The sequence below is a fragment of the Protopterus annectens genome, chromosome 2.part0 (genome assembly GCF_019279795.1).
Source record: "Protopterus annectens isolate FY-2018-M chromosome 2.part0, PAN1.0, whole genome shotgun sequence".
Lineage (NCBI taxonomy): Eukaryota > Metazoa > Chordata > Ceratodontiformes > Protopteridae > Protopterus > Protopterus annectens.
In genome coordinates this window covers 201,630,239-201,657,077 of record NC_056728.1, presented here as the reverse complement: position 1 = coordinate 201,657,077, position 26,839 = coordinate 201,630,239, and the positions used below count along the sequence as shown (strand labels likewise).

The following is a 26,839-nucleotide window of genomic DNA, read 5'->3' as shown; positions in this document are numbered from 1 at the left end:
AGAGCAGTGTTCCAACAAGGTCAAGGCTTGTCTGCAGAGGGGATAAGAATGAGTGCCCCCTTGCTTATGTACCACATCTGCAGTGTTTGTCAGTCTTTAATAGTAGTAGTTCTGGATACAGGCCCTTGAAAGCTATAAGGGTATTTTGTACAGCTAGCATCTCTTTTTGATTGATGTGAAAATGCCTTTGTTCTGTGGGCCACTTGCCCTGAACACATTTTCTGCTTGTGTGCTCCCCAGGCATAGTCCTATGCATCGGTAGTCGGTGTTTGCCTGGCTGTGGGTCGAGTGAAAGGCTGTCCCTTGAGGCGACATGCTTGAGCCCACCATTGAAACTCCTGTTGAAGGCAAGGAATTAGTGGCATTACTGTTTCCAGACAGTGAGTGCTGAGACCAGACACTCTTTAGGTACCATTGTAGTTTCCTCGTATGCAGTCTGGCATACGGAATTAGTAGTATGGAAGATGCCATGTAACCCAAGGCCTGCAAAATTTCTTGCAGGGAGTTGGGTCTTTCTTGCCATCAATTGAATATAGTCAGTTGCCCTTGCTTGTCTGGCGTGAGATAAGCCATCTGGGCTGTTGTATTTAAGCTGGCACCCAGGAATATTCTCTTGTGAGGGCATTAGTTTTGACTTATTTTCGTTTACTGTGTACCCTAGGCAACTTAACTTTTTACAAATGCCAGATGCTTTAGAAGAATGTCCTTGCCGTCTGCTTGAATCAGGCAGTCATCCAGGTATGGATAAATTTTAATTCCTTTGTCTGCAAAATGCAATTACTGGTGACAGGCACTTTTGGGAAGACCCTGGGCACAGTAAATAAGCCAAAAGGGCAGTGCAGAGAATTGGTAGTGCATTGAACCAGCTAGGAATCTGAGGTATCTTCTGCAGTTTTGTCTGATGGGGACATGCGGGTATGCCTCCTTGAGGTCAAAAGTTACGAGCCAAGCTTTCTTGGCCAGCATGGGAAGAAGCTGCTGTAGTGTCAACATTTTGACTTTTGGAATATCCAAGTAAGTGTCTACAGAACAAAGATCCAGAAACCAGCTCTGGATTTAAAGAAAGGTAAATGGTAATGTTTGGTGAACATATGAATTGAGCTCCAGGTAGCAGCTTCTAGAATATCTCTGGAAGGAACACCTGACTTGTTCAGACTCAGCAAAGCTCCTTGTGGTCCTGCAGAGTGGTGCTAGTAGCAGAGAGACGAAAGAGTGACTGCTACCTGATTTTAAGTACCTTTTACTGCCTTTACCTTTGCGACAGTCTATTCTCGCCGCAAAGTGTAAAAACTGCTCTTCTGTTAGAATTAAGCTAGTTTTCTGCATTTAATAAACTGCACTTAAGTTTTTTTGTTGATTTAACAGTGGAGGCTGCTCACTCAAGTGAGCTAGCCTATGTAAAGTACTTACTGTACATTTTCTGTTGCCAGTTTAGAAAAAAAATATATATATATCCTTGTTTTCCCACCTTTCCTGAGCTAGAATAGTCCCCAATACAGGTACTGCTGTATTCTAGAATAGTTCCTGTGTTGCCCATATCCTTACTTGGATAGAAGGAAGCTTCTTTGTTCACCAGTGGGAGTGGGGAGCTTTGAGCAGCCTGTTCCTGGAGGAGTGATCTCAGCACAGAATCTGGTTTATTGGCAGTTTTGGGCTAATTCCTAGCTCTTTTAAGTCCCTCGTTTAAAAACCCGCTTTAGCGTGGCTTTGTGCGATTTTGCACATAGTGCAGCATCAGGCAGTGCTGTTTAAACTATTACCAGCTCCAGAGTCAACTCTTCACTTGGAACTGAGCTGCATTTCAAAGGAAGCACTATTTTCACTTTAGCCTTTCACTTGCACTTAAGAAATTTTAAAGAACTAAAACCTCTTTTACTCTAAATACTGAACTGATCCTCCTAGGTCAAAAGTAGTAATCCTAAATATCCTGACATGTCCAAAGGTCAGTTACATGTGTACTCTCCAGTCCAGCTGGTGAACATAGGAATCTTAAGTCAATGTTACAACTGCCTTATGTACACAGACAACCCTCTCCTCCTCCCACAAACTCAAATATATTTGAGAGATGCAACTACACTGCCAAACTGCAGGCTGAGCTCTCTCGACCCATGACTGGCACAGTCCATCAGGAAATTAACTACACACCACAAATCCAGTCCCACATAAACCTATAGCAACAACAAACCAAACACAAAAACATACTCAGAGGCTCTAAAAAATCTGCCAAAGTAGCAGAGACCGCCAAAGCAGACACCCAAACAACTGCTACCCCACAACAATACACACCGTCCACAAAGTCAGTGTGCCACACAGTCACAGCCCTCAAGGCTAAACACACTAAATACACTTGTCATAGGTGACTCTATAGTCAGACACACTGACGTCCCACTCACCAGGCTGAACAAGGGAGAAGGTCACCAAGCTGTCGGGTGCCAGGATCCACCACGCAACACATGCACTCAGGTCACTCCAAAGCAAGTACAAATATGACTCATTGTCCATGCTGGTGTGAATGACCCGAGACATACCTCCCTGGACTACATGGAGACAGAAGAGCTCTCTGATCATGTAGCCTAGGCTGGTATGACCCTGACCTTGAGTAGCATCTTACCCTCACCAAGAAGGATGGCACAGTATAAAGACAAAATGGTAAACAATTGGCTGAAGTATTGGTGTCAAAGGGGATCCAGTGTCTTTCAGCCTGGGATGACATGCTCGACAAGCCATGTTGCTTCGCTAGGGACGGCTTGCACCCGTCACCTCTGGGCTTTTGAATACTGGCTAAGCCTCTTGCCACCCCCATAGTGCCTTTAAGCAAGGCTCAAAAGACAAACCCACCTCCATAGACAATACAAGGAAAAAAACTAAGGGTAATGCTGCTAAACGCCAGAAGTCTAAACCTCAAAATGCACGCATTTGAGACTCTCCGCAGTATGGAGAACATAGATGTCTGTGTAGTAACAGAAACCTGGTTCAAGGCTCCAGAAAGCACCCCAGCACTACCAGGTTATACTTCATACCATGCTTTTCGGCCACAAAACTGGGACCGAAACACTAAAGGAGGGGGAGTATCCACATACATCAAAAATACCCACACCTCCAGGTTAGTAACACTGCACGAAGCAACAGAAACCATCCATGTGCAACAGTGGGCAAAAAGTACAGTTTTGTACCTACCATAAATGTAGATGTCCGATAGGCATGCATCTGCAGTCCTTACAAATGGGTTGTCCTGTCAGGCAGCCCTTCGGTCGGCCGGATTCCAAAGTCTGGGTCTGGCCTCGGCTGGTGTCGCACTTCACCCAACGTCATAGCGGCAGTTCTTCGGGTATAAAGGCATCAGCCGACGCCATTTTCCTCAGTGTTTCTTGCCCCAGATGCCCTCTAGGAAGGCTTAATTTGGATAAATGCAAATGGTTCCAAATAGTAGAGAGCAAACAAAAAATAAGCATGTATGTACATATATACAAACAAATACACCATAATAGATTCCCCCAGCTAGCTACAAGATGGGTAAATACCCTAGGAGTACCACAGAGGGGAAGGAGGGTGAGTAATCCTGACTGCAGATGCATGCCTATCTGACATCTACATTTATGGTAGGTACAAAACTGTACTATGTCCTTCAAGGATGAATCATCTGCAGTCCTTACAAATGGGAAGAATACCATAGCCAAACTGGGGGAGGAGGAGAAACAAGATTATGGTGTAGCTAAGATCCCTTGCAAAACAGCAGTGGCAAAACCTGCTCGGGATCTGGAGTATAAAGGTAAATTAGAATGCTTGGCAAATGTATGCACGGAGCTCCAAGTAGCAGCCTCTAAAATGTCTTTGGTAGCCACTCCTCGTAGGAAAGCTGTGGTAGTGGCTGTTGCCCTTGTAGAGTGAGGCCTGATGTTTTCTGGAGTTTTCTTCCCATGGTAGGAGTAACAAAATCTAATGCAATTTCCTATCCACTTAGAGATTGGATGTTTTGAAATTGCTTTTCCTTCCATTCCTGTTGCATATGCTACCAGTAGTTGGTCAGTTTTTCTATTGTCCTTGGTCCTGTCCAGGTAGTAGCGTAGTTGTCTATGTACATCCAAGGTATGCAAGTCTTTCCCCCCTGTTCTGTGGGTTGGGAAGAATGTAGGTAGATGAATAGCTTGATTTAAAGATACCCTGGAGACCACCTTTGGCATAAAAGTAGGATTTGTTCTCATGGACACTATCTTGATGGAAGATCAGGAAGGGCTGTACTGCCATTAATGCCTGTAGCTCAGATACCCTTCTTGCTGAAGTGATTGCAAGCAGGAAAGCAGTTTTCCACGATAAGTATTGCAAGTCTGCTGTTGCTGCTAGTTCGAAAGGGAGTGTCAACTTTTCTAGCACGAAGTTCAAGTCCCACGCTGGCAATGGTGTCTTCCTAGGTGGTTTTACATTTTTAATTCCTCTCAAACTGCCTGAGCAGAGAATGTGAGAAGACTGGAGGATCCAAGTTGTATTCTGCTGAAATAGCTGATGCAGGAATCTTAATGGAAGATTAGGACAGGCCGTTGTGGAAGAGCTCTGCCAAGTATTCCAGGATGTTGGCTATGTTTACCAGTGACACATTTTCTCCCTTTGTAGTACTCCAAATGTGATATCTTTTCCATTTTGCTGAATAATTTTTTCTTGTTGAGGGTCTGCGAGCCTCCAAGATAATGTCTTTAACCCTTTGGGATAAATTTGGGTTATTTGGTCTTATGCAATGTTCCAGGCAGTCAGCTGCAGTGTTTTCAGGTTTGGATGCAGGGTGTTGTAGTGGTTCTGTGTTAACAGTAAGAGAACTAGAGGTAGAGTCCATATTTGTTCCAGAGACATGCTCCTCAGTAATGGGTACCAATGTTGCCTTGGCCAGTCTGGAGCTATCAGGATGATCCTTGGACGGTCCTCTGATTTTCAATAGCACCTTGTGCAAAGGAAGTGGTGGGAATGCATATGCAGTCAGGTTTTTCCAACTGAAAGATAGGGAGTCCACTTTCCAAGCAAGTGGGTGGTATGTCCTTGTGCAGAATTTCTTCAGTTGGTGATTGCGTGGGGATGCAAATAAGTCCATTTCTGGTAGCCCCCACTTTCTTGTAATGGTTTTGAAGATGTCCGGATGCAGCATCCATTCGTGGGCAACTGTGGTAGTTCTGCTTAGTATGTCTGCTAGAATGTTTTCTTTTCCTGGCACAAAAATTGCTTGTAACTGGATGTTGAAGCTCAGGGCCACATTCCAGAGGTCCATTGCCATCCGGCATAGAGGGTACGAATGTGTGCCTCCCTGTTTGTTGATGTACCACATAACTGTGGTGTTGTCTGTCCTTATCAACAGTGGACCTTGAAGAAGTGGTCTGAATTGCCAGTTTTACTGCCAGCATTTCCTTTTGATTTATGTGTAGGTGCAGCTGGTCTTGAGTCCATAAGCCTTGTATGCACTTGTCCAGCATGTGCACCCCCCCAACCGAGGTCTGAGGCGTCCGTTGTGATTGTCTGGCTTGGTTGAGTGCTGTGGAAGGGCAGTCCTTTGACAGGCCTGAGCCCACCATTGGAATTCTTGTTTCAGGCATGGGATTATTGAAATTTGGGTTTCTAGGCTGTGCTTGTGCTGAGACCATAAATTCCTTAGGTACCACTGTAACTTTCTCATATGCAATCTGGCATGTGGAACCAATATTATGCAGGATGCCATGTAACCCAAGGCTTGCAGGACTTTTCTTGCTGTTAGCTGGTTCTGCCAAGAAGTAGAGGGAGTTGCTCCTGTTTTTCTACTGTTAGGAATGCCATTTGTCTTGATGTGTCCAGTTCTGCACCCAAAAAGGTTATGCTTTGGGATGGTATCAGCCTTGACTTTTATATTGACTGTGTATCCCAGGGCTTGCAGTAGATAAATGACCCTTTTCAAGTCTTCTGTCAGCTTGTTTTTGTCTGCTTGTAACAGGCAGTCGTCCAGGTAAGGGTAGATTTGGATTCCCTGAAGCCTGCAATGAGCAATTACTGATGCCAGGCATTTCGTGAACACTCTGGGCGCAGTGCTGAGAATTGATAATGCTCTGATCCTGCAAGAAATCTGAGGTATCTTCTGCAATTTGGTCGTATGGGGACATGCAGGTATGCCTCCTTGAGATCTAGAGTTACCAGCCAAGACTTCTTGCCCAGCATGGGAAGAAGCTGCTGTAGGGTCAGCATTTTGAATTTTGGGACAATGAGGAATGTGTTTAAAGCGGACAGGTCGAGAATAGGTCTCCATTGGTTTTCTTTTCTTGGTACCAGGAAGAGTCTGGAGTAAAATCCCTGTCCTTACTCCATAGATGGTACCTTTTCTACAGCTCTCATGCTTAGTGAGTTATTTGTTTTAGAGCTTCTGCCTTTTGATTTGGAGGTAGGTTTGGCATTCCTCTCTTCCTTGGTAGAGTATGGAAGTGAAACCTGTAACCTTGGTCTATTGTCTGCAAAATCCACTTGTCTACTGTGATGCAATGCCAGTTTACTGAAAATAAGGCTAGCTTCCTGCCTAAGGGTGCTTCTAGTTGTTCCCTGGTAGGCAGTGCCAGAGCCAAGTCACTGTGATTGTCCTGTAGTAGTGGTGGTGGCTGTATCTGTGGCTGTACCTCGCTGGTTGTTAGCCTGCCATTGACGTCCCCTGTAGGCACCTCTGGATTGACCTCTGCCTCGAGCACCTATTCCTGCCTCTCTGAGCTCTGGAGGTGTCTGGAAAGGACCAATTTTTGGAGGGCCAATTCCTGCTAAACCTTGGAGGTTGGACCTGTAAGAAATCTTTCACTGTCTGGACAGATTTTGCCTTCTCTTCCATCTTCTTCAGCACCTGTTGTGCAGGAGAGCCAAACAATATTGATCTTGTCCATGGGAGCATCTAGTAGCTTTGATTTGACATGATCTGGTAAGGCCTGCTCTTTTAACCATGCATGTCTTCTGATCACTGTGCCAGTCATGGCTGATCTAAAGGAAGCTTCCAGTGCATCATAGCTGCATTTTAAGGAATGATTACTGACCTGCTGAATGTTATGTACCATTTCCTGAACAGATTTTTTGTCTAATGGTTCATCTGAGGACAGCTTTTTAGTTAACTGGTCTAACAAATTCTTGATACTGGATAATGTGGAATTGACAGTTCAAGGCCCTAGCTGAAAGAGTAGCTGAAGTGTAAACTTTTTTACCCCATCTCTAAGGACCTGGATTCCCTTTCAGAGGGTAGGGGGTTTTTGGCAGAGGTAGCTGCTACAGCCTTAGGTCCCTGGGAGATAGTTTCGGGATCTGCAAAGGGAGCCTTGTACAAATGATAATGTGTGTCCGGGACCCTGTAGTAACTATCGGGCTTAGCAGGGGCCGGAGGAAGAGAATCAGGAGCAGTACAAGCATCATTAAAAGCATCATCCACAACAGTAAGTACTGGAGGAATGGCTAAAGGCCTATGCTGTGGCAAATGCAGGAAGGTTCTAAGCCTTTTCCTAGTGTCTGAAAAATCCTGGCCCTGCCATTGAAATTGTTCCCTCATAGCATACAAGGTTTCCCCAAAAGAAAATTCCTCAGGCGGAGAGGCAGAAGGAATGGACTCTTCTGCATCAGAGTCCTCATAAGGAGAAAAGGGGGCCTCTGGAGGGTTTGAATTATCTGATTCATCAGAGGAGCCATCTGAAGAAACTGGCTCAGGGGGCTCTACTCTAGTCCTCTTCTCTGGAGGTGGGTGAGAGGCCCTGTCTGGATGTGGATGGGAAACCGGATCAAAGAAATGAGATCCTCTGCTAGACTAAACATTTGTGAACTAGAACTGGGCCTGTGAGAGGGGGTCTTAGCAGGCACAGTTTTGTTAGTTTTTGCTGCTTTAGCCCTGGCAAAGGCCTTAATCAACATGGATGCAGGAGGCCTAGCAGCTCCACGTGCAGGGGTAGAAATATCCAAAGGGATAGTATCAGATAAATCCTGTGAACCTGCAAGAGCAGGTGGGATTTCAGTAGCAGATTCAGCCAAGCTGGAGGAGGCCTCTGTAAGCGGCAAGCTTTCGGCCGAAGGAAGAACCGTGGACTCTGTTTCAGCCGAAACAGAGACACTCGCGGTTGGCTTAACAGTTGGCCGAAACCGCAGACTGCGAGTGTCGGTCCTTTTCCTTGCGTTTTTTTAGAAATTTGTGTAGTCTGAGGATCAGACGGCATAATGTAAGCAAAATCGGAGCCGAAAAACTCTTCAGCAAATTCCGACAGACGGAGGAGCGTTCGTCGGTTGAAAGAAGCACAGGCTAGACAAGCTGCTACGTCGTGGTCTGGGCCTAAGCAAGGTAAGCAGTAAGAGTAGAAATCTTGTGGTATTTCCCACAAGTTATTCACTTTTTCTGACATCGGCTGAGGCAAGAAAGAGTCCCCAACGGGGTACTTAGCTTTTTAGAAGTCTTCGGTAGTAGTAGAAGTATTCGGTAGTAGTAGTACTCTGGTTCTGACCGACCGGCACTTGCGAACAGCTTCTACTTCGGGCGCCACGCGGCAAGAAAGACTGAGGAAAATGGCATCGGCTGATGCCTTTATACCTGAAGAACTGCCGCTATGACGTCGGGTGAAGTGCGACACCAGCTGAGGCCAGACCCAGACTTTGGAATCCGGCCGACCGAAGGGCTGCCTGACGACAGGACAACCCATTTGTAAGGACTGCAGATGCATCCTTGAAGGACATCTGCCTTTCAGTTTATAACCTGCTACAGACCACCCTCCCAAACTCAGGAACCCCACTCTGCCTTCCTGAGAACATGAAGGCCTCTCCAAACAGCATTATATTGGGCGACTTGAACTACCCAAACATTGACTGGGTAAACTACTCAAGCCCACACACCCTCACCCAACGGTTCCTAGAATTTATAAACTGAAATGCTATGGAACAACTGTTCACCACCCCCACAAGAGGGGAAAACCTATTAGACCTAGTCAACACAAACACAGGAGACTATGTTCCACACCAGATGTATACCCCTCACTAGTAAGGTCAGACCACAAATTAACCTCACTGGATATCCATATCCCGTCCCCACCCCCAGCCAAGGTAACCACAGTGAAGAACTTCTCAAATGCAAACTTCACACTTCTCAAAACCGAGGTGGTATCCTTCAAATCCCCTGGGCCAAAGGAAACACTGCTCAAACCGCAGAATCCTTCAAATGCATTATATTATGGACACCTACATGAATGTATGGATCATGCTATCGCTAATAGAACCAAGACTCACTCCTCCAAAAGGCAGATGACCTGTCCGGTGGACCCCGGCCATAAATAAGCTATACAACAAAAAGGAGGAAGCTACTACACTAGAGCAAAATCCCAAAACAGGAAGGCATCTCTGATGAGTACTAGCAAGAAGCTACAATCCCTCATAAAATCAAAGGCCAGCTTAGAAAGAAAAATTGCACAAGATACTAAGGACAATCACAAGACCTTCTTTAGTTATGTCAGGAACCAGGGCAGCAACTCCCAGATATGCTCAGTTAATGCAAAATGAAAAAATACATTGAGCCCACAGACATTGCCAACATCCTGGCAGACAGGTTCAGTGCAAATTTCTCCCCCCCAAAAGAGCAAATCACCATCCCAACAGAGTGTAGCCTCCCAGACATCACAGATGAACAGGTGCGAGCTGCCCTTTCCAAAGCAAAAAACAGCATCAATGGAACCAGACAGTGTCCTGGGCTGCGTCTTACATGAGCTACAGAATGAACTTAACCCCCACATTAAGTCACTGTTCAAGCTCAGCCTTACCACAGGATATGTACCCTGGGAATGGCATACAGCAACAGTGGTCCCGCTCCACAAGGGAGGTGCCACAGACCCCAGAAACTATTGCCCTATAAGCCTGACTAGCCTGGTCTGCAAAGCTATGGAGTGCATCATGGAACTCAAACACTGACATCTGAAACCTTCAGACACTGGATCCTACCCAATTTGGCTTTGTTAAAGGCAGATCTTGCCTCTTGAACCTGGTTGACTTCTTTGAAACAGTTACCAGGGCCATAGATGAAGGGAAGGTAGTCCACACAGCCTACCTGGACCTCACAAAAGCCTTTGACACAATACCCCACTCAGGAATCATAAATAAGCTCACTAGCTTAAATATCAACCCCTATGTCACAAGATGGGTTGCAAACTGGCTCAGGGATAGAACCCACATGGTCAGAATTGGAGGTGCCTTGTCAGACTAAACCAGTCACAAGTGGCATCCCACAAGGTTCAGTCCTGGGACCTCTCGTTCAGTATTTCTCTGAAGTACAGGCAAACACGGGAGGACTATGGCTGACCAAGTTCACAGATGACTGCAAACTGGGTGCCATAATAAACTCCAGCTGACAAGCATCCTCCAAAAGTGTCTGAGACAGATAACTGGTGCCAAAGCCATGGCCTGAAGCTAAATGATAAAAAAATGCACAGTCATACCCTTTGGGAAAAACAAAGTGCCCACAGACTACTGCATAGGAGGTAGTCCATTAAGTATGGAGGAAGTAATTAGGGATTTGGGGACCCAAGTAGATAGTAATTTCTCCTCAGACAATCACGTTGCCAAAGTGGTTAGAAAGACCTTCTATATAGCCTACCTCATCACAAAAGGTTTCACATCTAGATAGAGGTCTTTGTGCCACTATCACTCATCAGGCCCATAATTGAATACAATGCCCCATTTGGGATGTACCTTACCAGACACCTGCAGCAACTGGAAAGACCCCAAAAGTACCTCACCAAGAGGATCAAGGGACTCAAACAGATGCCCTATGCAGTTAGGCTAAAGAAACTCCAGCTCTACTCAGTTGCTTACTGCCTACTCAGAGGCAGTGTGACATATAAAGCCATGTCCAACCCAGAATTAATGGACATGCCCCACCTCAAGAAATCCAAATCCCTTAGAGCTACACACTCGAGACTTAAACCTCAGCACAGAAATAGGACTTGGAGGAACAAACTCCTATCAGAGACTCCCTTCACTCGGAAACAAAATCCTAGTCCAGGTTAGACAGAGCCCCTCACTGACCCTCAGAGATCTTGACTAGTGGATGGTAGATCTAAGTATACCCCCTGGGATCTCTGGGTCCCTGCTAGACAGAGGCACAATAAACTAACTGTAAATGGGCTATGTTCTGTGACCTACTATTCAAAGGCACAGTCTATAAATCTAAAAGGATGGCGAAAGCCAACACACTCTGGCTAGGCTTATAAATGCCCTAGGGCAGATAGGCTGCAGAAGTAGATGCAGCCCTGGTGGAATGGGATCCGATCCACTGTGGGATAGTTTTACCATGGTGCATAGGTTCATAGGTTCATACTAGGCTATCTGCCCAAGGGCATTTATAAGCCTAGCCCATAGTTATGTGGCTTTCACCACCCCTTTAGTTTGAATAAAAACTATGCCTATCATTTTGCTGTGCCTCTGTCAAGCAGTGACGCTGAAGTAATCCCTGGGGTATATCTGCAATCTCCCATCCATTGGTCAAGATTCCTCTTGAACAAGACCAGAGAGGTGCTCTGCCTCACATGTACCGGGATTTTGTTCCACAGCATAGGGAGTCTCTGGGTGATGAATCTGTCCCTCCAGCACGTTCTATTTATAACCGTGTCAAGGTTTAAGTCTCCCGCCCTTGTGGTTCTGAGGGATCTAGATTTTTTGAGGTGAAGCATATTCATCAAATCTGGGTTTGACATGGCCTTATATGTCAGGCACAGGTCACCTCTGAGCAAGCGGTATGAGACTGAATAGAGCTGGAGTTCTTTCAGTCGGGCAGCATAAGACATATTTTTGAGACCCTTTATCCTTTTGGTGAGGAACTTTTGGGGCCTTCACTGCATATAGCAGAAATGAATGCAATGGCTTATCAATTTGGAAATGGTCTGTTTTGAAATGGCCTTTCCCTCCACCCCTGCAGCAAATGCCACCAGTAGTTCAGATTGAGAGATCATGTCCTGTTAAATAAAATCTAACTTGTCAGTGTACATCCAATGAATGCAGAATCCACTCCCCCTGTGGATTGGGAAAGAAAGTTGGCAAATGGTCTGATTTAGAGCCACACTGGATACCACCTTAGGCATGAAGGATGGATTGGTCCTGAGAGACACCCTGTCTGCATGAAAAATAATGAAAAGCTCCATTGCCATAAGAGCCTGTAATTCAGAAATCCTTCTAGCTGAAGTGACTGCTAAAAGGAAAGCAGTTTTCCATGAGAGAATTTTTTTTTAAAGTCTGCAGTAGCAGCAGTCTCAAAAGGTGGGAGAGTGAGTTTTTCCAATACAAAATTAAGGTCCCAAGCAGGGGATGGAGCTCTCCTGGGTGGTCTTAAGTTTTTGGCCCCTCTGAGATACGGCTTTAGCAGAGGAGGTTGTGTTGTAATGAGCTGAAATGGCTGAGGCATGGATTTTTATGGAAGAGGACAGGCCCTTGTGAAGCATCTCAGTTAAGTATTGTAAAATCTGAGGAATATTGGGCACTACTGTGCTTATCCCTTGTGTTGATGGAATCCAGGCACAGAATCTTTCCTATTTGTCAGCATATGATTTTCTAGTACTAGGCCTTCTTGCCTCCAAAATAACATCCATCACAGGTTTGCCGACAGATGTCAAGGGTGACTTTAGGTGATTAGCCATGCTGCAAGATTCAAAGTTTGGAGCAGAGTGTGCAGAATTTGATTGTTCTGAGACAGTAAGGTGTCTGAGGCAGTGCCACGGTGGAAGGTGTGACATTACACATGAGTGGGTACCAGTGTTGGCAAGGCCAATCTGGAGCAATCATTTTTGCTTTGTCCTGCTTGACTTGGAACTTAACAGTAGAGGCAGAGGGGGAAAGGCATAGACTGATAGAGCATCCACTTTCCAGGCTTTTGTGAGGAGTTCTTGTGCAGAATTTGACCAACTGATAGTTCTGGGGTGAGGTGAGGCAACAAGATCTGTGGCTGGACTCCCCCATTTGCAAGTCAACATGTTGACTGTGGTTCCAGGTTCCAGTTTCCATTTGTGTGGGTTCATGAGATTTCTGCTTAGTCTGCCAGACTACTCAGCTTTCCTGGCAGGAAGTGAGCTTATAGTTTTATTTGATTGGTAAAGGACGTGTTCCACAATGCCATGGCTAATCTGCAAAGGGGGTAAGAGTATGTACCCTCCTGCTCATGTACCACACAACTCTGGTGGTCTGTCTATCATTAATTGTCCTGGATGAAGGTAGTCCTTGAAGTTCTGTACAGCTAGCATCTCTTTTTGGTTGATATGAAGGTGCATTTGGATTCAGACTCCTTTGCCCTGAATGCACGTCCCTGCCAGACGAGCCCCCCCCAAGCAGTCTGAAGTCTGTAGTAGTTAGGGTTTGGGCAGCAGGGGGTGGAGTGAATGGCAGTCCCTTGTTTTGGTGGCAGGCTTCTGCCCACCATAGGAACTAGTTGCAGGCAAGGTATGATGGGAATGTTGACTCCATAAACTTTTAAAGGACCACTGAAGTTTCCTCATATGCAGTCTTGTATATGGAATAAGATGAATGCAGGAGGCCATGAATCCCAATTTGTCTTGCAGATAAGCAGGGTTGTGATCACCTGTTTGAAGTTACCAAATGAATTTGCTTTACTGGCGTAAGGTAAGCCATCTGGGCAGTTTTATTCAAGCTTGCACGCAGGAACGTAACTCAAGGGGGTACCAGTTGTGATTTCATTTATGGTGTACCCTAGACAAGTTAGCACCTTTTTTACAAACACCAGATGTTTTAGAAGAAAGTCCCGGTTTTCTGCCCAAATTAGGCAAATCATTCAGGTATGGATATATTTGAATATTTCTTTGTCTGCACAATGCAGATACTTTGTGAAGACCCTGGGTGCAATAGACAAGCCAAAGGGCAGTGCAGAGAACTGGTAATGCAAGTAACCTGCTTTGAAGCGGAGGCATCTTCTGCAAGATTCCCCGAGTGGGATATGCAGGTAAGCCTCTTAAATTTAGAGTAACTGACCAGGCATCTTCGCCTAGCATAGGAAGTAACTACTGAAGAGTCAGCATCTTGAATTTTGTAATGTCCAGAAATGAGTTTAAGAGTAGTTAAGTCCAGAATTGGACGCCACGATTTGTCTTTTCTGGGTACCAGGAAAAAAAAAAAAAAATTAGTCTCGATAGAAACCTTGTCCCTTTTCCCCTCTTCTGATACTGGTTGAATAGGCCCCATGTGCATGAGAAAACAGTACTTGTTTCTGGGCCTATGCCCACTGATTTGGGGGCAGCTCTGGCCATCCATTTAGGATTGGCAATGTGGATAAATGGAATCTGTATCCCTGGGATACTATATTTAAAACCCATTTGTCCTGGGTTATAAGTTGTCAATTTCTTGCATGAAGTACCAGTCCCCCCCCCCCCAAAAGGGTGGCTAAAAGATAAGTGCTTGGTAAGTGTAAAGGGGAGTCTGAGAGTTTAACATAGGAACGTGCCTAGTTTCCAGATTTGGAAAAGGCACCCCATTGTTTTGTTCTCCAAGTCCCTTTTGACTGAAACCTGGAACCTTTGGAATGTCTGGGTTTGGCTTGAGTGGCTCTTGAAGGGACTGGGAAGGACCAGTTCTTAGTAGGCAAGTGCCTACTAAATCTTGGAGGTTGCACTTGTAAGAAATCTTTCACAGTTTACAGAGATTTAGCTTTACCTTCCATCTTTAAGAATTCTTCAGCCTTATTACCAAAGAGACTGTCCTGCTGCAGAGGAGCATCCAACAATTTTGCTTTAACATGATCAGGCAGAGTATGCTCTGAGCCAAGCAGGTCTTCTTAGCACAGACCCAGTTACAGCAGCCCTGCAAGAGGCCTCCAAATAATCAAAACCACATTGCAAAGTATGTTTTCCAACTTGTTCAGCTGAATGCAATAAATCCTGTAAATCTTTATTTTCCACAGTCAGAAATTAACATTTTCTGGTTAAAATCAGTCCCATGATATGCTGTTAAGCATATGAAATTGACAGTTTAAAGCCCCGACTGCCAAGGTTGCAGAAGTGTAAGCCTTCTTAGAGATTCCAGGGCGCTGGATAGATTTATCAAAAGGGGTAGGACTTAACAGTACAGGCCTTAAATGCCCTTGGGACCCTGAGAAATGGTTTCAGGATCTGAAATAGGATTTCTGAAAAGGAAATTGTGAGAGTCAGGAACCCTGTAGTATCTGTCTGGCTTACAAGGAGCCAGAGGCAGAGAATCAGGAGCCATACTAGATTCTGAAAAAACAACGATGTCTAGAACAGGAGGTATAGCCGAAGGCCTATGCTGAGGAGGGAGGAGGAAGAAAACCCCAAGTCTCTGTACATTCAGAGAGATCCTGACTTTACATACCTTATAGGGAAAGTTTCCCCAAAAGAAAAATCGGGCGGGGGGGCAGAAGAAATGGAATCTTCTGCATCAGAGTCCTCATAAGTAGGACTAGGACAAATCTTGTTCAAAGAAATAGAATCCTGTTCAGAAGATTCATAATCAATGCCTTGCCTAGGCCTCTTAGAAGGGGGGAGAGAAGAGTAGGTTGACTACCCCTGATCAGAATTAAATAAATAGTCAGCCATTTTGATAAATTGTTTTTTAGGCATAGGGGCCTGCACATGTGGCCCAGGCATTGTTTTTTTAGACAGATTTTGACCTTAGTTTTGAAGATGGCGGTCTACTATATAAATCTGTAGGCCTGAACACACCCTCCGAAGCCGGTGCCTGCACAGCTGCTCCAGACCCATCTAAGGTAGAGACATCCGCGGGTTCCATAACTGAAGCATTTCGCAGCACACCAGACTCTAAGTGGGTCTCAGTAGAGGCCTGCGAATTAGACGTTGTGGGTGTTGGGGGCTGCGAAAGTGCTTCACTGAGTACCAGTGAGCTGGCGACTGGCTTAGGAGAAGCATAGCCAGTTTTGGACCTCGTCCTGTGTCTTTCTTTGCATTTAGGTATTCCAGTAGTCAGATTGCCAACAGACATTTCTGGATAATTAAAGTGTGAGCCAAAATATTTAGAGGCAAAAATATACAGACGTTTAATAATGTATTGATTAAATTTAGCACAAAACTGACAGCAAAGTACTTTGTGGTCAGGGCCTAGGCAAGGAACACAGTACAAATGAAAATCTTTGTGAGGTATTTGCTTTCCACAAGTAATGCAATTAACAACTTTTACTGACATCGGTAAGGAGCAAGAAAGTTTCCCCAACAGGGTACTTGGCTTTTTATAGTTGAAGACTTCGGTTCTGAAACTCGAAAAATTTCAGGAGTTGGCAGACTGGCACTTGCCAACTGCTTCAGGCACAGTGTGGCAAGCAAGACTGATGTAATGGGAGTCAGCTGCATGTTTTGTACCCCTGACGTCATGGAAGAAGGAAAGTACAGTTTTGTACCTACCATAAATGTAGATGTCCGATAGGTATACATCTGCAGTCATAACATATGGGTTGTCCTGCCTCAGGCAGCCCTTTGGTCAGCCGGATTCCAAAGTCTGGGTCTGGCCTCGGCTGATGTCGCACTTTCCCCGACGTCAGAGCGTCTGGGGTATAAAAGCATCAGCCGATGCCATCTTCCTCAGTTTCTTGCCCCAGATGCCAGGTGCCCTCTAAGACTAAATTTGGAGAAAATTGCAAACAATGCACACACACACACACACACACACACACACACACACACACACACACACACACACACACACTCTAACGGATTCCCCCAGCTAGCTAATGAAGGGGTAAGCACCCTAGGAATACCACAGAGGGGAAGGAGGGAGGGTAAACCTGACTGCAGATGCATACCTATCGGACATCTACATTTATGGTGGGTAGATAACTGTACTATGTCCTTCAAGGATGCATCTGCAGTCATAATATATGGGTAGAATACCAGCGCCAATCTGGGGGTGGAGGTACCAAGACAATGGTGTAGTTGAGACCCTGCAGGACTGCTGTAGCAAAACCTGCTCTGGATCTGGAGTATAAGGGTAAATTGTAATGCTTGGCTAAAGTATGCACGGAGCTCCATGTAGCCGCTTCTAAAATGTCCTTGGTAGCCACCCCTCTTAGGAAGGCTGTAGCTCTCATGGAATGAGGCCTAATATTCGCAGAACAGTCTTTCCATGAAAGGAGTAGCAAAAGCGAATGCAATTTCCTATCCATTTTGAGATGGTCTGTTTGGAAATTGCTTTTCCTTGTGTCCCAGCAGCATATGCTACAAACAGTTGGTCAGTCTTTCTGTAACTTTTGGTTCGGTCCAAATAGTAGCATAATTGTTTGTGGATATACAGAGTGTGTAGAAGTTTCTCCCCTTTATTTTGTGGATTTGGGAAGAATGTAGGCAAATGAATTGCTTGGTTCAAGGATACTCTAGATACCACCTTTGGCATAAAGGTTGGGTTGGTTCTTAATGAAACTCTGTCCTGATGAAAAATAAGAAATGGCTGCACTGCCATTAAAGCTTGTAACTCAGATACTCATCTTGCTGAAGTTATGGCCAGAAGGAATGCAGTTTCAGGATAAAAACTGGATCTGCCGAAGCTGCTGGTTCAAATGGCGGTAGTGTTAGTTTTTCCAGCACAAAGTTAAGGTCCTAAGTAGGTAAAGGTGGTTTCCTTGGAGAATTGAAGTTTTTGATTCCTCTGAGAAATTGTCTTGAGAGGGATTACATTACATTCTACTGAAATTGCTGAGGCATGTATTTTAATGGAAGAAAAAGACAGGCCATTGTGGAACAATTCTGCCAAGTATTCCAGTATATGTGACATGTTGATCACTGTCACATCAAGGCCTTTTGTTGTGTTCCAACTGAGAAATCTTTTCCATTTTGCCGAGTATGCCTTCCTTGTGGAAGGGCGGCGAGCTTCCATAATAATGTCCTTTACCCTCTGGGATAAGCTGTCCTGGGAAGGAGTCATGGTATTCTCCAGGCAGTCAGCTGCAAGGTCTTTAGGTTGGGATGCAGGATCTTGTAATTGTTCTGCATCAGAAGAGGCCATAATGGAAGAGGCCACAGTTTCGTCTGTGATGAGCTCTTCAACAGTGGGTACCAATGCTGCCTTGGCCAATCTGGAGCTATCAGAATCACTTTTGGCTGTTCTGCCCTGATCTTCAGTAAAACCTTGGACATTAATGAGATTGGTGGGAAAGCATAGACTTTTCGGACTTTCCAGCTGAAAGAGAGTCCACCTTCCATGCTTGTGGATGGTATGTCCTTGTGCAAAAAATTTTCAGTTGACGATTGTGGGGTGAGGCAAACAGATCTATCTCGGGCCTTCCCCATGTCTGCGTTATGAGTAAGAAAATGTCTGGGTGCAGCATCCATTAGTGTGCGTCCATGGTAGTTCTGCTTAAGCTGTTTGCCAGAGTATTGTCTTTCCCTGACATGAACTGGGCCTGTAGTTGTATATTGAGCTTCAAAACAGAGATCACATAAGATTCACAGCCAGTCTGCATAGGGGGTAGGAATGCGTGCCTCCTTGCTTGTTTATGTACCACATAACTGTGGTGTTCTGTCCTTATTAGCAGGTGGCCTTGTTGAAGGAAAGGCTTGAAAGCCTCGATTGCATTTATCACTGCCAGCATTTCCTTTTGGTTTATGTGCATTTGCAGCTGCCCTTGAGACCATAGTCCTTGGATACATTTGTCCTCCATGTGTGCTCCCCAACCTCTGTCTGAAGTGTCTGTGGTGATGGTTTGGTTTGAAGAAAGGCAGCCCTCTGTTGGTCTGGCAGGCAAGAGCCCACCACAGGAATTCCTTCTGAAGGCAAGGTATGATTGGAATCAGAGTTTCTAAGCTGTGACTGTGCTGAGTGCACACACTCCTCAGGTACCATTGCAATCTTCTCGTATGTAGCCTGACTTGTGGAATTAGTATTATGCAAGATGCCATGAAACCCAGGGCCTGCAGGATTTTCCTTGCAGTTAGCGGAGTTTGTCTTGTCAGATTCTTGAAGTAATCTGGAAGTTGTTTCTGTTTTTCTTCTGTGAGAAAGGCCATTTGGGTGGTTGTATCCAGATCTGCACCCAAAAAGGTTATCCTTTGGGATGGCACAAGTCTTGATTTTTGGATCAAGACTGTGTATCCAGAGGCCTGTAGTAGCTGGATGGCATAGTCCCAAGTCCTTTAACAATTTTGTCTTGCTGTCTGCTTGTATCAGGCAGTCGTCCAGCTATGGGTAGATTTGAATCCCCTGAAGTCTGCAGTGTGCAATTACTGATGCCAGGCATTTCGTGAATACTCTGGGCGCAGTAGACAAGCCAAAGGGCAAAGCTGAGAATTGATAATGCTCTGATCCTGCAAGAAATCTGAGGTGTCTTCTGCAACTTTGTCGAATGGGGACATGCAGGTATGCCTCCTTGAGATCTAGAGTCACCAGCCAAGACTTCTTGCCCAGCATGGGAAGAAGCTGCTGTAGGGTCAGCATCTTGAATTTTGGCACAATGAGGTAAGTGTTCAGTGCGGACAGGTCGAGAATAGGTCTCCACTGATTCTTTCCTTGGAACAAGAAATAGCCTTGAATAAAAACCATGGCCTTGTTCTGAGAAAGGAACCTTCTCTATGGCTTTCATTTGTAGTAATTTAGTGATTTGCTTCAAAGCCTCTGCCCTCTGATTTGGTGGCAGGCCTGGCATTACTTTTCTTTTTGGCAATGTGTGGAAATGGAACCTGTATCCTTTGTCTATTTGCAGTGTCCATGAGTCCCTTGTAATGTAATGCCAATTTTTTGAAAATAAAGAAAGCTTTCCGCCCAATGGTGCTTCTAATTGAGCCCTGGTTGGCGGGGTCAAAAATAAGTCTGCATTTGTCCTGGTGTAGCAGTTGCTGTTCCTGCATTACCTCTCTGGTTGGGTGGCTGCCACTGACTGCCTCTATAGTGGCCTCTAGCTTGGCCCCCTACCTCTGGTACACCTGTTCCTGCCTCTCTGATCTGTCTGAGTCCAGAAAGGACCAATTCTTAGTAGGCCAATTTCTGCTGAATCTCGGTGGTTGTACCTGCAGAAAGTCCTTGACTGTTAGCACAGATTTTGCCTTTTCTTCAAACTTCAAGACCTCCTGGGCCGTGGAACCAAATAATTTTTGTTTTTCCATTGGAGCATCCAGGAGCTTAGCTTTAACATGGTCCGGTAGAGCTTGTTCCTTCAACCAGGCATGCCTTCGTATGACTGCCCCTGTCATTGCTGACCTACATGATGCTTCCAGTGCATCATAGCCACATTGCAGAAAATGGTTGCTAACCTGCTGTGAGTTATGTACCAGATCCTGAAGAGATTTACGGTCAAGGGGCTCAGAAGAGGAAAGTTTCTTATACAATTCATCTAACAAATACTCTTGGTACTGAATCATATGGAATTGACAATTTAATGCCCTCATAGAAAGTTGCAGAAGTATAAACTTTCTTTCCCCATCGCTCTAAAGCTCTAGATTCCCTTTCAGAAGGTAAAGGATTTTTAGCAGTGGCAGCTGCAACCCCTTTAGGGCCCTGTGAAATGGTTTCTGGGTCTGCAGTGTGGGCCTTTTACAGGTGAAAATGAGAATCCGGAACCCTGTAATACCTATCAGGTTTGGCAGGAGCCGGAGGGAGAGAATCAGGGGCTGTACTAGCATCAGAGTACACATAAATAATATTCAAGACAGGAGGGATAGCCAAAGGGCTATGCTGAGGTAAATGTAAAAAGGTTCTTAATCTTTTTCTGGAATCAGAAAATTCCTGGCCCTGCCATTGGAAATGCTCCCTCATAGAATGTAGTGTCTCACCAAAAAGAAAACTCTTCAGGAGGGGAGGCCGAAGGAATAGATTCTTCAGCATCAGAATCCTCGTAGGCCGAATAAGCCTCCTGCTGGTGCTCTGACAACAGATTCATCCGTAGACTCATCTGAAGAGTGGGGGTCAGAGGGCTCAACCCTGGGCCTTTTGTCTGGAGGTGGAAGAGAGCCCCTGTCCGGGTGAGGTTGAGAACCTATAAGGAGATAAGGTCCTCTGCTAGGCTGAGAATTTGAGTGCTGGTGGAAAGCCTCTGAGAAGTAGGCTTGGGAGGCAAAGCTTTAGCAAGTTTGGCAGCTTTAGCCCTGGAGAAGGCCTTAATGGACATGGATGCAGGGGGTCTGGCTGCACCACATGCAGGGGTAGACTTGTCTAAAGGAATGGTGTCAGACATGTCCTGGACACCGGTTTCCATAGGTAGTTCAATAACCGACTTGGCCGGAGCCTCCGAGGCAGAGGTAGTCGGTTGTAAGGATTCGGTAACAGGAAGCACCGAGGACTCAGTTTCAGCCGAAACACTGACGGTAGGCCTGACCGAGGTTTCAGCCGAAACCGCGGGCCGCGAGGGTCGGTCCTTGTCCTTCCGTTTAACCATATGTGTAGTCGGAGTCTCCGACGGCATTATATACGCAAAGTTAGCCCCAAAATATTCCTCTGCAAAATCCGACCGACGCCTAAGCATTCGTCGGTTGAAGGAAGCACAGGCAGAGCAGGCTGAGACATCGTGGTCTGGGCCTAAGCAAGGGAGACAGTAAGAGTGGAAATCCTTATGAGGTATTTGTTTCCCACAAGTTAAACAATATCTGACATCGGCTGAGGCAAGAAAGAGTCCCCAACGGGGTACTTAGCTTTTTCGAAGTCTTAGTGTAGCCGAATCAAAGGAGCTGGCCAACCGGCACTTGCGAACTGCTTCTGCTTTGGGCACCGCGCGGCAAGAAAGACTGAGGAAGATGGCGTCGGCTGATGCTTTTATACCCCAGACGCTCTGACGTCAGGGAAAGTGTGACATCAGCCGAGGCCAGACCCAGACTTTGGAATCCAGCCAACCGAAGGGCTGCCCGAGGCAGGACAACCCATATGTTATGACTGCAGATGCATCCTTGAAGGACATCAGCAACCGATACAGGACCAAAGACTTTGTTAATCAGGCTGACTGAGGGCAACCTGCCAGCAGATTACCCAAATATAACTGCAACAGTGAAACACCAAGATCATCCCCCTCACACCCCATTTACTTACTAAACAACGCAGTCAACATTCAGTAGGTCAGGTCTCAGACCATCTTGAAAGCTTAGTCACCATTTCTTTGGCTGGCATATAAAGCTTCCCCCCAGGGCTCCAAGCACCTTAAATTTTGAGGCACCCAAGGCATGCTATCCCTTATTTTGGGACGGGTTGTAGAAGTAGACCATATGTAAAACACCCTCTTACTTTGCAGTTACTTCATCTTTTACTTCACGTCTTACAAAGGGCAAGAACATTTTGTTGGTCTTTACTGCTAGTGAATGCAGAGCTCAAGATTTCTTACTAAGAGAGAAATATGGATGCCCGGCACTGCCGTGTGCTGTCACAAAGCACAGAACCAAGATGAATAGCAAACAGTCTTGCAAGGTGAGCTGGCCGACACCTATAACTAGAGAAACAAGCCAACAGAATGCAGCTTAACTGCATCAGATAGTTATTGCAAGATTGCATCTTACCACTGGCACAAGGCAAGCATATACAAATCTTAAAAGGCAGCTTGTGCTCAGGACAAGTCCATTGACTGTCTTGAGTTGCATCCTAAAGACAAAAAGCTGTTGGACTGTTGCAACTACCATCCAGTGACAATGTAGTGTTACATTTGTTCAAATGCAAGCTGTAAATATTACCCCTGCCAAAAAAGGCAGATACAACTGTGTGGTACACCCTTACCTTCAGGTTTGGTCTCACAGTTGAAGCCCCGCACTCCTCCATAACAAGTACACAAGAGTGTCGTGCCCAGGTATGTACGTTCCCATTGTTGGTTGATCTGATATTGTCGACCACCATCACTGCATCCATCTGTTAAAACAGATACCAGAGCTTCAGGTTACATGACTTACAATAAAAACATTAACAATTTGACTGCCAGCATAAGGAAAGACAACCAATGCAATGTCTGCTTAAAAATTCACATGTATGGCTTTAAATCTTATGCCATTTACTCTACACTAAACCACTCCCAAAGGACAACTTGGGTCACTGTGTTCCACTGATCGGCATTTGGCAGATAGCATAGTTCTGATTTTACACGTGTTTAAGTGAAATCTAGCATTACAGTTTCAGCTTAAGATGCAATAAGAAAACTGTTTCAGGGAAGGGAAACTGCATTAGTCTGGATTTTAGACTGATGAGTCTTAGTTTCGACAAGATTAAAAAAAAACCTTCCAACTAGTGTCTGAACTAGAAAAAAATGAACGCAGTACATTAGTAATGTGAGCAAGAATTCCAAAGTGAAATGGATTAACATTCCCAATGATATCCCTGACAAGACATATGAACAGAACCTTCTGACAAGTCAGGACTACGGCCATTTCAGTTTAGTCATATCTGGTGTAGTAGTGTGCCCAAAGCAGAACGTCTGCAAATCTAGTTTAACAGTCAAGCTTTCTGGCACCCCCCCCCCCAAAAAAAAATTTCATCCAAATTACCCTGTCACTACTCTTCCTAGCATGTACATAAACACTAGACTGAACGTGACACTATGTGGTGCTCTCCCCATGCAGGTTGCCCATTAGGCAGTTATACCCATCCAGGTGAAGGTGCCACTCAAGCACTGTTTTACTGTTGCAACTACCATCCAGTGACAAAATCCATGAGTTTAATTTACACCAAGCATCAACGTTGCACTATACCTCCCTTACACAAGGGGAGAACATCTGCAGAGCCACCCCACCCACTTCCAGGTGGCACTGAACAGCTGCCCCCATCTCTACTAGGAACAAGTAGAGAAAGTGTTAGGACAGACTGTATAGGGATAAGCTCTCATTTAATTCAACTATTTTAATTCTTAGCATACACTGGTGGCATAGAAAGCCCTAACTGAAGACAGACTGTGTTCAACAGGCCAATCACCCAAGCATTTGTTCAGGAAGCAATGGTGGGTTTACCTAAGTGGAGGAAGAATGCACTCAGGGGGACACTCTTTTAGTGCAAATTCTAACCATGAACTAATGGCTCTCCAATTTCTCACCACTCAAGCAACACAAATGCATGGCCTCATATGAAAGGCATCACCTGGATGACCAAAATGCTTACTCTCAAATATTAAAAGTGTTACTGTGAATAAAATTCAAACTAAAACTAGAACATATCAAGTTTGACTAATATACAGACTACGTTGGGCTGCACAGTTTGCCATTTACACTTGGCTCTTGAAATGAATGCTCGTATCTCAAAGAAATCACTTGGGTTTGTCCAAATAAGAATGTAAACAGTACAATAGTGAAGACTGTAGCCAACATGAATATGCTGGCATTCATAAGCAGATAACCAGACTCCAGAAATGTTAAGGTCCGTCCCTGTAAGGTCACATATGTACTTGTACAGTGTAGTGTTGAGTACTAGTACCAAGATATGCTTATGCCCCATCTCCCCTGCAACTGTACAGCACAGTGAGAAGCCATACATGGAGCTGGGTATTTCTAGCAGTAAGAAAACAATTAATTTATTTTATTTATTTATTTTACATTTGTTGACCGGGCTAGTCTAGCTGGATATATGTCCATTTTCAGTAGAGGCCCGGGGAGAAAAGCTCCAAAAGAAACAGAGGAATTTAAACAGAAAAATCAGAAGAGCACATAATTATTATTACATTCAAAGCTATAGTCAGAGGAAGTTTAACAGAAACATAAGAAGATTAATTGGTTATTATTACATACAAGAATAAAGTAATAAACAGGTTAAACATGTTAGTTAAGAGGTACAGGCTTAAAAAGATGATCTAGCCTGGCTACATTATGAACCCATTAGGTTTTGGGTTGGGTAGAGGATTTGGTGGGCCTGGGGCGTTTGCTATTAGTCTGGATTAGAGCAAGGGTATAGCCAATGGGACTTTAGGAGATCTTTGAGGTGTTTTTTGAATTGGTGAGGAGAGGTCATATGCCTTAGGTTGTTTGGGAGGGCATTCCAAGATTTGCCAATGGAATTAGCATAGAGTGCTTCGCCTCCCAAGTTGTTAGGTTTAATGGTCTGAACTAGTAGGCTTTTGGACGACCGAAGGGATACAAGGTTGGAGTAGGGGGTGAATATTTTGTTCAGTGAGGGGGGTTTTTCTGGGTGGTTGATTGTTTTAAAAACCTCAGTGAGTTGGTTGAGTTTGAGAATGTTGGGCAGTTCTAGCCATTCCAGTGTCCTTAGATTTTGGCAGTGATGGGTGCAATAGGGCATTCCTGTTATGAATCTGGCTATATGGTTATAGGTTGTAGATAGTTTATTGAGTTCTCTCTTAAGGAAGGAGAATACTGGGGATGCATAAAGGAGTGTGGAGAGGAGGTGGGTCCTGGCAATAGTTAGTTTGGTGTGCGGGGTTAGGAAGGTTCTTTATTCTATACACAGACCCAAGTTTCTTGTTAACTGACTTGGTCAGACTAACATGTGTATCAAATTTAAGCTGGTTATCTATGGTCACCCCTAATAGTTTAGTGTGGGGGACAGGTTTGATTATGGTCCCATTGTTGGAGGACACGTGGAAGGTTGGGTTGTTGGAACTAGGTGGTTCTTTTCCTTGGGAGGCAATTGGTGTGGGGAAAATTAGAAGTAATTTGGTTTTGGTTGGGTTAAGTAAAAGCTTTAGTTCTGAGAACCATTGTTCAACTAAGAAGCAATTCTGGGTTGCAATTTGTAGTTTCGCGAGGGAAACATCAGAGCAGATCAGGGTGGAATCATCTGCGTATTGAATGCATGTGGCTTTGGGAATGATCAAATGTAGACCATTTATAAAGAGGGAAAAGAGGAGGGGACCAAGAATAGATCCTTGGGGAACACCGATGTTAGTTGGGAGTAGGTCTGATTAGAGTGTTTTGCCACTGGACTGCCTGTTTTCTACAAGAGAGGTAGTCATTAAACCAATTTATGGTTGATTTGCTAAGTTGAAAGTTTTCCAGCGTGTGAATCAACTGTTTGTGATTGACCACGTCGAAAGCTTTTGATAGATCTAGAAATAGCGCAGAGGATATAAGTTTATTATTGCGGTTTTGGTTGACTGAGTCAACAAAGGAGAGAAGGGCAGAGGTTGTGCTATGATGGGGGCGAAAGCTATGCTGGGTGTTGGAGAGAAGGTTGTTACGAGAAAAATGGGTAATGAGTTGTTTGTGAACGCAGCGTTCCAAGATCTTGGCTAGAGGAGATAGTATAGCTATTGGTCTGTAGTTAGATGAGTCAGTGGAGGACCCACCTTTATGCAGAGGGATGATATAGGAGATTTTCCAGATTGAAGGAATAGAAGCTTCAGAAATGGACCGGTTGATCAAGATTGAAACAGGGTAGGCTATGGCGTCAGATGCCAACTGTAAGTAATTGGCTGGGAGTAAGTCAGCCGCTAAGGTAGTTGGTTTAAGTTTTTTCAAGAGGGTTCGAATATAGGAGGTAGATGTGGGTTGTAGGTTAAAGGAGGGTTGAGTTGGGTCTTTAGTTAAGGTTGTGGCCGAGGGAGAAGTGGTAAGCTGATTGGCGAGGGACTGGATGGTCTCAGTGAAAAATGAATTGAAAGTGTTGGCCATTTGTCCTGGATCTTTGCCCAAAGGTTTTTCAGGGATGGGGGTGGTGGATTTTCCCGGATGAAGGAGGTGATTGAACCCAGCCCAGAATTTTTTAGGATTATGCTGGTGTTTGTCTTGGAGGTGGCAGAAATATTGTTTTTTGTCAGTCTTAACGGCTGATTTGGTTGAGTTTCTAAGCTGTAGAAACTTGATGCGGTCAAGGTGGGTTTTGGTAGATCTCCATTTATTCCAGGCCTGATCACGGAGTTTGATTTTGGATTCAGTATCTTTTGTTAACCAAGGTGCGATACGTTCCTTAGTTCTAGTGAGTCTCATTGGAGCTTGAGTCAAGTATCTTGAGGAAGATGTCATTAAAATATGACACTCATCTAAGGGGA

General features: G+C 44.9%; 1 protein-coding gene across 1 annotated transcript in view; it reads right to left on the bottom strand.

The window, feature by feature from the left end:
- Window positions 1-26,839, bottom strand: part of FN1 (fibronectin 1) — a gene marked incomplete in the record, with an annotated part of 4,425,379 nt that overhangs the window by 4,377,322 nt on the left and 21,218 nt on the right. Inside the window, 1 exon segment of the mRNA XM_044060668.1 lies at window positions 22,636-22,764. Within this exon segment, the coding sequence (XP_043916603.1) occupies window positions 22,636-22,764 (129 nt within the window).